The sequence below is a fragment of the Podarcis filfolensis genome (assembly GCF_964270895.1).
Source record: "Podarcis filfolensis genome assembly, chromosome: 16".
NCBI lineage: Eukaryota > Metazoa > Chordata > Lepidosauria > Squamata > Lacertidae > Podarcis > Podarcis filfolensis.
Window position 1 is genome coordinate 8,272,552 of NC_139620.1, and position 12,686 is coordinate 8,285,237.

The 12,686-nt window shown below is 48.8% G+C and overlaps 1 protein-coding gene across 18 annotated transcripts in view; it reads right to left on the reverse strand.

Annotated features, from left to right (window-relative positions):
* TPM3 (tropomyosin 3) overlaps window positions 1-12,686 on the reverse strand; it is a gene marked incomplete at its 3' end in the record, with an annotated part of 72,101 nt that overhangs the window by 26,151 nt on the left and 33,264 nt on the right. For all 18 annotated transcript variants that reach the window (XR_014542667.1, XM_083591486.1, XM_083591485.1 and 15 more), the window contains 3 exons: window positions 3,420-3,553; window positions 2,333-2,450; window positions 984-1,054 (listed from right to left, as the gene is read on the reverse strand). Coding sequence is in view for 17 of the 18 variants with exons in the window: in XM_083591486.1 (XP_083447612.1) it covers window positions 984-1,054; window positions 2,333-2,450; window positions 3,420-3,553 (323 nt within the window). The remainder of the gene's footprint in view (window positions 1-983; window positions 1,055-2,332; window positions 2,451-3,419; window positions 3,554-12,686) is intronic.

A 12,686-nucleotide genomic window follows, 5' to 3' on the forward strand; every position in this document is an offset into this window, starting at 1 on the left:
TCCCAGGGTTCTGCAGAGGAAAGCCATGACTGTTAAGGGTCCTGGGAGTTGTTAGGAGAACAACCCGCTTCCCCATTCCCCTCACAGAGCTACAATTTCCAGAGTGGTTTAACAATTAATCCTTGTTCTCAGGGAACTCTGGGAACTGTAAAGGTAAAGGTAAAGGGACCCCTGACCATTAGGTCCAGTCATGGCCGACTCTGGGGTTGTGGCACTCATCTCGCTTTACTGGCCGAGGGAGCCGGCGTACAGCTTCCAGGTCATGTGGCCAGCATGACTAAGCCGCTTCTGGCGAACCAGAGAAGCACATGGAAACACTGTTTACCTTCCCGCCAGAGCAGTACCTATTTATCTACTTGCACTGGCGTGCTTTCAGACTTCTAGGTTGGCAGGAGCAGGGACCGAGCAACGGGAGCTCACCCCGTCGCGGGGATTCGAACTGCCAACCTTCTGATCGGCAAGTCCTAGGCTCTGTGGTTTAACCCACGGCGCCACCCGTGTCCCATCTGGGAACTGTAGCTCTCCACAAAGAATACAGAGGTCTCCTAACAATGCTCAGCTCCTGGAATTCTTTTGGAGGAAGCCATGACCGCTTAAAGTGGTACGGGACTGCTTTCAGTGTATGGTGTGAATGTGGCCACAATGAAGGCCTAACTCCATCAACCTAACTACCACCCTGTAGAGGGGCTAACAGATGCTCACCTGTCTACACAGGAAAGAATCCACAGATGTTTTAAAAAAAAGCCATACCCCCTGCCAAAAAACCCAGTTAGGATCTCCCACTAAAAAGAGAGAGAAAATGGGAAAGTGGAGACCCACAATTCCTTCTAGCCAGCAGAGGCTGCCTCTAACCTTCGCCCCACACTCTGGGCCTTGCCTAACAAGGAGTTTTAAGGTGAGCTCGCTCGTGTTAAAAGCTTCCATGCAGCAGGGTGCCTCATGCAAAGAGAGAAAGAGAGAAAGAAGAAGAAGAAAACACTCACGACTCTGCCAGCTCAGCTCTCTCCTCTGTACGCTCCAGATCACCTTCGATGATGACCAATTTCCGGGCAACCTGGGAGTAGGAGGAGGAGGAAGAAATTATTGTCAGTTGGATTTGCTACCTGCCCTTCGCCATGAATTGTGGATTTCCTCTCCCCAAAGAGGTGTGCCTGGTACCTTCACTGCACAGTTATCACCGTACCCTGAAGATATGCCTCTGGCCTATGGACTCACTCTAGCTGTTTTAAATGATTTTTAATGCTGTACTACAGATTACTGAAACCTGCCCTGGGACCTTCTGATGCAGGGCAGCTGATGAACCTAATAGCATTAACCGTGATCCCAGGGCAGGTTTCCAACCATTTAAAAGCACAAGATTAAAATCATTTATACGTCTCAGGACACGAATACCTCTTCCCATATAAACTGACCCACACCATGCGATTGTTCTTTTGTGCCAGGCCTTTGGTTCTGAATCATCGGCGGCCTCCTTGAGTGAGATGTCTTAAACATGCCTTTTTAAAAGCAGGGTTGTCACACATATATATATATATATATATGTGTGTGTGTGTGTGTGTGTGTTTTTCTTTTATGCCAGTTTTACTGGATGTGTAAGTTTATATAGTGTTTTTTACATAGTTAGTTACTTCAAGTTACCTTGCTTAAAAAAAAAAAGCAAGCAATGAATTTAATAAATAATAGCAGTAATTTGAAATCAATAAAAAGAAGGTGGGGAACCCTCCAGCCTGGTCAGACCACCAGGCTTTCACATTTGGCCCACAAAGCAGTTCCCCCCCCGAAACCACCTGCCCCACACATGACATCATACAGGCAACTCCTCAATTTAGGTGGGGGTTATGTTTTGAGGCCCCACATGTTTAAGTGGAACTGTGTATACAGTAGTACCTCTGGTTACAAACTTAATTCGTTCTGGAGGTCCGTTCTTAACCTGAAACCATTCTTAACCTAAGGTACCACTTTAGCTAATGGGGGTCTCCTGCGGCGGCTGACGCACAATTTGTTCTCATCCTGAGGTAAAGTTCTTAAACTGATGTACTACTTCGGGGTTAGCGGAGTCTGTAACCCGAAGTGTTTGTAATAATAATAATAATAATAATAATAATAATAATAATAATAATAATTTATTTATACCCCGCCCATCTGGCTGGGCCTCCCCAGCCACTCTGGGCGGCTTCCAACAAAATATTAAAATGGCGGGGTTGCCTGCATATGACATCAAATGTGGATCAGGGAGTGGCGCAGCTGCAGAATGCAGGACCAAACTCCCTGTGTGTCATGAGGGAGGAGTTCAACCCTGCTTGGTCAAGGTGCATCCGCTGTGGCTTCTCACCTCCTCATACTTCCTGTCGGCCTCCTCAGCGATGTGCTTGGCCTCCTTCAGCTGGATCTCCTGCAGCTCCATCTTCTCTTCATCTTTCAGGGCTCTGTTCTCAATTACCTTCATGCCTCTGAGGGAGGACGGGGGGGGGGGGGGAGAAGGGACCGTCAGCATCCAAGACGTGATATTCCTCTGCTCTCCCAGTCCGCAGAAAGGCCTTGGGGACAGATGCGGCCTCTCCAAAACAAGAACATCTCTGGCACACAGAAGGATAGCAATGCCAGAGAAAGGCCTAACCTTCTCCCCAGTTACACACACCCGGGGGTGTGATTCAGTTACCGTATTTTTCGCTCCATAAGGTGCACTGGACCATAAGGCGCACCTAGTTTTTAGAGGGGGAAATCAAGAAAAAAAATCTTCTCCCAGAGCTTCTCGGGGCTGCCGGGGGAAGCCCGGGTTCCCCCGCCCCCAGCCCCAAAGAGCAAAGAAGCCAAGACTGCAAGCGGGGTGGATCCCGCTCACTGTCTTAGCTTCCTCTTTAGCCGCATGCGGCTATGGCAATACCCCCACCTCCCGCAAAAGCCCACAGGAGCCGCGCACCCTTTAAGGAGTGCGCAGCTCCTGCGGGCTTTTCTATGGGGAGGGAGAAGGGACTGACTAGCCGTGTCAATCCCTTCTCCCTCCTGGGGAAAAGCCCGCAAGATCCGCGCGGAGCTTGTGTGCGGCTCTTGGGGGCTTTTCCTGCCTGCCTCCCCCCTGCATTCACTCCATAAGATGCATACACATTTCCCCTTACTTTTTAGGAGGGGAAAAGTGCGTCTTATGGAGCGAAAAATACGGTATATGACACCCACCCACCTGAACATCCACCCACCTATCCAGAGTTTATACATAGCTTTGCTCAGTGCGAACAAGCTCTAAGGCAGGCACCCCCAAACTCAGCCCTCCAGATGTTTTGGGACTACAATTCCCATCATCCCTGACCATTGGTCCTGTTAGCTAGGGATGATGGGAGTTGTAGTCCCAAAACATCTGGAGGGCTGAGTTTGGGGGTGCCTGCTCTAAGGAGCCCCTTCCTCTTGCAAATGCACCCACCTACCTTTCACTCTCATCGGCAGCTTTCTCAGCTTCCTCCAACTTCTGCAAGGCTGTCGCAAGGCGCTCCTGGGCCCGGTCCAGCTCCTCTTCCACGAGCTGAATGCGGCGGTTCAAGGATGCTACTTCTGCCTCGGCCTGGAGAGGAAGGGGGAAAACACTGATGTGGGCATTGGAGTACATTGGAACAGACTTGCTTGTTCCCCACCCCATTCAAGCAAACACAAGTTTCTAGCCCTTAAGAATGCTGTGCCGGCTGGAACCTCATTCAAACCATCTCTGGCTTTCTTAAGATGCAGTGTTTAGCGATAGGGCAGGGGTCAGCAACCCGCGGCTCCGGAGCCGCATGTGGCTCTTTTACACCTTTGCCGCGGCTCCGGGGTGGATACTAGCGAGGGGAGGAGGCGCATTGTGCGCCCCGACACTCCCCACTGTGGCGGGCGCTGTACTCGCTGACGTCGCATGGGGGCGGTGCGTGCGTTAGTCACGCACCGTCCCGACGTCACCTTCCCGCCCGCCCGCCCGCCCGCTACATTGTAAGGGGCATGTACGCTGGTCACTGCATTGAAAGGGGGCATGTACGCTGGTCACTGTTTTGAAGGGGAGTGAAGAACACACACACACAAAAAGGTAACTTGTTAATTTAACTTTTATTTCTATGAGGAGGAGTAATACTGAGGGATCAAACAAAGAAATAATAAAAAAGTGACAAAAAAGTTATTTTTATAATGACGAGTTTTGCGGCTCCCAGTTTTTTTCCCTTCGGAAACAGGTCCAAGTGGCTCTTTTTGTCTTAAAGGTTGCAGACCCCTGCGATAGGGCTTAAGACAAGGGTTGGGAGAACCAATTTCAGCCTGAAGGCAATCTTCCAATAGCTGCGGGCAGGGCCATGTGCGAAAGTGGGCGCAGTAGGGATGGAGACAGCTACCTTTTGCACTGTCGTAGACAGAACTGTCTACATCCAACTCGCAGCATCTCTCCAGGCAGAGAAACATCTCCCCACCCCCATTTCACTTGCAATCTATTTTTAAAATATAATTTTTAATGGAACAAAATAACACACACCAAAAATATATATATAAAAGGATCTCCAGAAGTGAACATAGAAGTGAACACAACAGGACAAGTTTCCATACCAAGACTGAGTACAACAGATTGATATTACACGCTTCCAAGTAGCAGAAATGGGCTTATGTGTTCCTGTACCACATTATAAAAAAAAGACTCCCATTTCTCCATGAATACATTCTCCTGCTGTCTACCCTCTCCAGTTCTAACCAAACGTGTGCGAGCTTAAAACTTGCATTTTATGTCCCAGGTCTTAGTTACCCATTCCCTCATGCATAGTGTTCTAATCTCTCTCTCTCTCTCTCTCTCTCTCTCTCTCTCTCTCTCTCTCACACACACACACACACACACACAGAGATGTGGTGTTATTAATTCTAATTAGTAGTAATTATTAATTAATTAGTACAGCTTCTTTAATATACCCAGAAAGTAAAATAAAGAGGACCTGTAGGTAAAGAATAGCCTCTTACTAATGTAATTTCCCTTGCTGCATCTTCCCAACGCAGCAAGCGTTTTGCATGCGTCCAGAATATATGTCATACTGCAACCTGTTATTTTTTTTTTATAACAGGTGTGGGGAACTGCTGGCCACCCAGATGCTGCTGGACTACGACTCCCATTGTCCTTGTCCAAAAATCCAGTAGGCTCTTATTTTTGCTGTGAAACAGCTTGCCATTGCTTAAGGTTATCACTGCCCTTGCGGAATGAGAGGCTCAGCTCCACTGACAGTCCCAAGACAGGCAAGCTTTCCAGCAGGAAGTGACTTGCAGCAGAACTTTTCCATAATAGGATATTTTCTGCTGCTCCTTAAAAAGCAAAGACATAATCGTTACCTATTTTTATTAAATCAACAACGAAGCCAGCCCAAGTGGCCATTCCACAAAGTTGTTGCTTATAACTTTTTTAAAAAAAATGTTTTTATTTTTCATACCAAACTGCATTACAAAAATAATACTGATTAGGGTATGCATTTAAGCAGAAACATAGATTTCTGCCCCCAAAAAGAGTATTTCAGGATTCAGATTACATTTCTTTTAAAACACAATACATTCCACAAGTAGGATTACCGGTAATAATCTCCTATTTAACAAGACACTGGATCTACTATAATATCTAACATTAGTTTTTCCTGTACATTGTTTTCTATAACCCATGGGTAGGCAAACTAAGGCCCGGGGGCCAGATCCGGCCCAATTGCCTTCTAAATCCGGCCCGCGGGAGGTCCGGGAATCAGCGTGTTTTTACATGAGTAGAATGTGTGCTCCTATTTAAAATGCACCTCTGGGTTATTTGTGGGGCATAGGAATTTGTGGGTTATTTGTGGGGCCGGCCTGGTGTTTTTACATGAGTAGAATGCATCTTTGGGTTATTTGTGGGGCATAGGAATCCGTTCTTATTTTTTCTCCTTCAAAATATAGTTCAGCCCCCCACAAGGTCTGCTATAACCTATAATAATAAAAAATTACTCCATTAATTAGGTCCAAATTTCATTTTTCTCAATTCATCTAATCCTTCTTCGGTTCACCTAACACTTCAAGTTGCAGCTAGCTTTCTTTAGTGACTGACGCAAGGAAGCATTAACATGTACGAGATACACAGTAAGATATAGTTTTCCTCAAGGATCACAGACAGACTCAGACGACTTCCACAAGCGGCGAAATTCTGAGTAAGCGTTATAGAATGACCCACATTTCCTGCCCTGGTATAATACCTCGCCAAATTCAATCACTTGCTACTCAGCCAAAACAAATAAAAGGAAGGATACAAATGAGCATATTTGTATTCACACCTATATCCCCACCTGGGACTCATCAAGCTGCGACCTGGGAGACCACAGTTCAGCAGCAAAGCTCACTGGGTGTGAACTTGGGAGCCAGTCAATGCCTTTGCAGCCTAACCTACCTCACAGGGTTGTTGTGGGATTACATGAGGGAGGAGAACAGTGCATGCCACCTTGAGCTTCCTTGGAGAGGAAAAGGTGGGATAAAAATGCAATAAGGGAGCCAGCGTGGTGTAGTGGTTAAGAGCGGTGGACTCGTAATCTGGGGAACCGGGTTCGCTTCCCTGCTCCTCCACATGCAGCTGCTGGGTGACCTTGGGCTAGTCACACTTCTCTGAAGTCTCTCAGCCCCACTCATGTCACAGAGTGTTTGTCGTGGGGGAGGAAGGGAAAGGAGAATGTTAGCCGCTTTGAGACTCCTTCGGGTAGTGATAAAGCGGGATATCAAATCCAAACTCTTCAATAAGTACCGTATTTTTCGCTCTATAGGACGCACCTTGTTTTAGAGGGGGAGAACAAGAAAATAAAAATCTCCCCCTCTCTGCTCAGCGCCCCTTCAGCAAAGCGGCAGGAGAAACGGAGCCCCTTCCATTTCTCCTCCCGCTTGGCTGAAGGGGCGCTGCGCAGCCCTCCCTCTCTGCTGAAGCCAGGAGAGTCTTGCTCTCCTGGCTTCAGCGAAAGGAACCCAAAGCCTCCGGAGTGCAGCGGGAACTCGCGCTGCGCTCCGCAGGCTTCAGGCGGCTATCCCTGAAGCCTGGAGAGCGAGAGGGGTCGGTGCGCACCAACCCCCTCACTCTCCAGGCTTCAGCGAAAGCAACGCAAAGCCTCCAGATCGCGGACGGAGCACTCCCTCTGCGCTTCGGAGGCTTCGCATTGCTATCGCTGAAGCCAAGGAGCCTGCATTCGCTCCATAGGACACACACATTTCCCCTCAATTTTTGGAGGGGAAAAAGTGCGTCCTATAGAGCTAAAAATATGGTAAATAGACAGGACATCCCCAGAAAAAAGTTTACTGCTGCCTCTCCATACCCCCCCCCCCGTAAAAAAAAGCCATGTACAGAAGGTTGTTTTTATTTAACGAAATCTCTATACCGCTTGGCTGTGAAATGAACCTCTAAGTACTTTACAAAAAGCCCAAAGCAAACATTTAAATTGCTACTGAGCTGTCCTGCCTTCTTACCGAAGAGCAGACCTGTTGAATTTAATGGACGAAGCCGACTAAAAGTCTTGTTAATTTACATGGGTGTACTCTTGAGCACAACTTAGTACTTTAAACCTAAGCCCATAATTTCCTCCGAATGAATGCAATGTTTAAACCACACTTTCAGGTTCCCGCCTCTCCCCCAAAGTGCCATGTTTCAATCAAATTGCTTTTAGCTCCTGGAAAAAGCAAGTCAATGCGATGCACAGATGTCAACCCAATTTAGAGAGAGGGTTTCCATGGAGGAAAAAAAATCTCTGTTGAGAGGTCCTTTTCAAGCAGGGAGATGTAGCTAGGCATGGTAACACTGAGTCCATTTCTGACTACCAAGCAGCAGTTAAGGAAGCCACAGCCTTTCTCCATGAAAGAGGCAGCAACCGCAAAACACTGGAATGTCCCAAGTCACTGGGAAACACGGTTTAGCCACCACCCAGATCTCCTTCATATTTTGGATGCAATTCCTGTCTCCGCAAGGAGTGTCCGGGTTTAGTTCAGGATGCTGAACTCGATGGGCCCTGAACCAACCAGCTCTTATGCTCCTGACCCGGTTCAGTCTGTTGCGCACACAGCTGCGGTCCCTCCTTCTTTGTGTAGCCTGACCTGCCACCCACCCACCAACCCACCACAGCCCACCAGAACGGGCCAGAAGCTCCTCAGCCAGCCACTGCAAAACGCAGGGCCGGCAGCAGTGGGATGAAAGGAGGAAGCAGGACCCAAAATTATAAGGTAGGAAAAGCTTGGAAAGCATGGTGCTTGCCAGGGTTTAAGAGGGCCGGAGAGGAAAGCAGCATGCTCCACCCTGGTCAGAAGTCAGCCTCCAGAGAGGGGTGGGGAGAGCCACTGACTCACCCTGCCTTGGACACAGCTGCATCAGAGGGAGTGTCACAGCAAAAACCAAAAGCTTCTGGAATATAGTATATGACAAGCTTAAAAAAATGTTTAAGTATAACTTTATGAAAAATACCGAAGCTTTTCTACTAGGGATAACGGACACAGCTATAGCAAGAGAAGATCAGAAAATATTCCTCTATGCCACAGGAGCGGCAAGGATCCTAACTGCTAAAAACTGGGAAAAAAGAAATTGTGCCAACAAAAAAGGAATGGCAAGACAAACTGTTAAGAGTATATTGAACTGGCTAGATTAACAGAAGCAATTGGAGATCACACTAGACAAGAGTTTCAAAAAGCATGGGGGAAATGCAGAGAATATGTCACAAAACAGTGCCCTAATATACATACTTGGACTTGTTTCGATTAATGTCTGCAGGAGACTTTGTGGATATTTAAGTTATAATTAGAAAAATCTTAATAATTATTCATAAAGGAAACAGCTTATAAGAAGTAAATAAGGAGGCCAGATACAGGATAAAGGAAGTCTTTCATTTGGTTGTTTGTATTGTTGTATGTTATGCTTATTGTATGTTATATTCACGTTTAACGAGGGTGGATTTCTGTATTGGGGGGGGTGTTTATGTTATGTTGTAAATAAAACTTCCAACGAGAAAAAAACAAACCAGAGGGAGTGTCACAGCAAGGGCAATGAGAGGCAAAAAGCCAGGAGGAGCCAGGGCTGGCCAGCACAGACCAGAGGGAGCCAGTGTGTGAGAGACAGCCTCCAAAGGCTGTGGACTACGACTCCAAGCATCCCTGACCACTGGCTATCTCTTGGGGCTGACGGGAGTTGGAGTCCGACAGCCGGGTGCCACACTGGCTGTCCCTGGCATTGCACTAGATGGGCTCTGTATCAGCCAGCTCCCTCTTCCCCTTCTTTTGCTGTTTGTCCCTGGAGCCTGGAACTCTGGGGCAGACTGCTTCCGGACATGGAGGTTCGAGTCTCAGGAGAGAGAGGTCAAATCAGCCTCTTTCGTGAACTGGCTTAATCCCTCTTTAGAGGAGTCTGCAACAATACAAGATTAACGTCTCGTCACCGCGGTAGGGAGCCCCACAGGGAATGCTGACCCGAGGGACGCACACTGCTGGCTCTCTGCAAGCCTTGCCCAGAATAGATCCCAAGGAGTCGTGCAGAGGTGAGAAGAAGCAGAGGGGAAATGGCAAAAGATTGCCTCGCCCTCCTCTTCCGTTAGCCAAGGGGTCTACAACCAATTTAGGACCACAGGTGAAGTTGGAGGCTTGTGCAAGTGCCGCTGACGTCCAACACTCACTTTCATCCCCATTACCTGGATTAGCATTGCCCCATACCCCAAAGGAGAGACGCGGGTGGCGCTGTGGGTTAAACCACAGAGCCTAGGTCTTGCCGATCAGAAGGTTGGCGGTTCGAATCCCCGCGACGGGGTGAGCTCCCGTTGCTCGGTCCCTGCTCCTGCCAACCTAGCAGTTCAAAAGCACGGCAAAGTGCAAGTAGATAAATAGGTTCCACTCTGGCAGGAAGGTAAACGGCGTTTCCGTGCGCTGCTCTGGTTCGCCAGAAGCGGCTTAGTTATGCTGGCCATATGACCCAGAAGCTGTACGCCGGCTCCCTCGGCCAATAAAGCAAGATGAGTGCCGCAACCCCAGAGTCAGTCACAACTGGACCTAATGGTCAGGGGTCCCTTTACCTTTACTATACCCCAAAGACAGAAAGAAAGCCCCCCCCCCCACACACAGACACACGTCACTTATCCAAGGGATCTGGGCAAAGGCTGCTTTTTTCAAGGAACTCGAGTCAAAGTCAGACCTGAGCCTCAAAAAATGACACAGACCTGAGATAGGAAGTGGGGAAATTATGCCGCTCTTCCCAACTTCCTGCTTCAGCTCTACGTCCTTTTTAGAGGCAACCGTCCACACCGCTTCATGGCCAAGGGGGTAGTGAATGCGTTGGGGCTTTGTAAGCACCCAGCAAAGACCTCAAGGGACACGGCTGGACAGAAAAAGCCTTCCATGAATGCAAGGGAACCCAAGGGAACCCTGCCCGTTACTCCTCGCAGCTCCATCTCAGCAAAAAGCAGAAAGCGTCACCCTCTTCCAAGCTGCAGGACGACGCATCATGCCGTGCCATATGGAGCTTTAAAAAGAACATGCCGCCGCAGCTTACATGACAATCTGTCACCACAGGTGTGACATTAATCCAAGAAAGGCTTGGAATCACCTTTCCAATGGGGTGTTAAGTTAGGGTTACCAGACGCCCCCGTTTCCCGGGGACAGTCCCCGGATTTGTGAATAAGTCCCCGGACAAATTCCGTCCCCGGATTTCATCTAATGTCCCCGGGAAACACAGCAGTGGCAGTCTCAGCAGCCCGGAGCAGTTGGCTCTGGCTGGCCTCAGGAGCTGCTCGGAAGTCCCCACATGATGGTAGTGCAGGGGCTCTCAGATGCAGCTTCCGGGCTGCGTCCACCTCCCCTGACCCCAGCAACTAAGGTGTGAAGCAAGCAGGATTGGGGCGGGGATCTCTCAGCTGTGAAGAGAGGCTTCACGCTGCCTATCAGAGCTTGCGTGCAAGCAAGAATGGGATTGGGGCTGCTCTGATGGGAAGGAAGGCATAGCACTGCCTGAGCCTCACCGTAGCTGCCGCTCTCAGCCCTCCTTCTCCGCCGTCCATGCCTGATCCACCAAGCACCGCTTCCCCACCACCACCAAAGCACCAACAACTCAGGGGCTGCCCAGGTTCATGGAGAAAGGAGATAGAAGCCTCGGAGGAAGGGGAAACGTGGCGGTTGAGGTCAAGGCGGCGGCCGCCCCTCTACCACCGCCATCGCTGCAGCATCAACGTTCCGAACGTGTAGTATTTATTTATTTAAAGTCTCCCTGGATTCATTGGAAAAAATCTGGTAACCTTAGTGTAAGTGTCTGTTTGTTTGTGTGTGTCTGTGGCAAGGGTTAAAGCAGAGCTTTCCAAACCATGTGTCACGACACGCTACCTATGGTCTGTGTGTTGCGTGAACGCTCGTCCCGGGGCTGCAAAGGGGTAGTTTAACCTCCGGTTTTCTAGTAAAATGATGCATGTCTAAAATGATGCATGTCTAAAAAGTGGGTCACCAACATGAAAAGTTTGGAAATCTCTGGGTTAAGGCCACCAAGATGGCAGGAGCTTATTTGGGCAGCCGCTGCCTTTCCTGGCTGCTCTGGGGAAAGGTCACAGAAAGACCCTGGTTTGATCCCCAACATCTCCAGGACAGGTAGGGCTGGGAATGTCCTGGAGTATAGTAATACTGAGCTAATATAGTCTGACTCGAAACAAGGCAGCTTCCCAAGTTCTTATACGTCTCATCCAAGGAGCGGTGGCAGAACAGGCGAGATGGCCAGAAAGATCCAGCGATGTTGCTGTGCGCTGCAAATTAAGACCGTATCTGCAAGCAAAGGATATCTGGCATTCTTGTTATCTCGGTCAAAATTATCAAAGTTTGCATCGTTGACAGCATATTCCAGAACTGAAGAATTCTAGGCATCTGGCAGCAAGAACGCACACGCCTGACTTTGCAAAAATAGAAAAACTAAGAGACTCTTTGCTTTTTCTCACTTGCCAGGTTTGTCGGGATTTGGGATGCGGGGCACAAAAGGAAAAGGGGGTCCATGCACCAGCTCAGCCAAGCAAGGTACAGTCTGAAATACTGGTCCTCAGAGCTAAACAGGCTGCCACTTATTCAAGTTTCACATTTATATCGCGTCTTTTCTCCAAGAAGATCAAGGTTGGATGACCATCTGTTATGAATGCTTTATAGTCGAGATTCCTGAATGGGGGGGGGGCAGGAAGGGTTGGACCAGACAGCCCTCAGGGTCCCTTCCAGCCCTACAATTCTATCAAGAATGTAAGTAAGAATGTATGTAAGAAGAAATCTATGTAGTTTTCTTCCTCCTCATTTTATCCTTGGAACAACCCTATTGAGGTAGGTCAGGCTGGAAGTGAGGGACTGGCCCAAGGTCACCCAGAAAGTTTCATGGCCAGGCGGGGATTTGAACCCCGGTCTCTCCCAGCTCCTAACCCATGGGTAGGCAAACTAAGGCCTGGGGGCCGGATCCAGCCCATTTGCCTTCTAAATCCAGCCCGCGGACGGTCTCGGAATCAGCGTGTTTTTACATGAGTAGAATGTGTGCTTCTATTTAAAATGCACCTCTGGGTTATTTGTGGGGCATAGGAATTTGTTCATTCCCCCCCCCCAAAAAAATATAGTCCGGCCCCCCACAAGGTCTGAGGCACAGTGCATCAGACCCCTGCTGAAAAAGTTTGCTGACCCCTATCCTAACCCCTGCACCACCGCTGGTCCCCCACTGGACCTGAACCTATGCG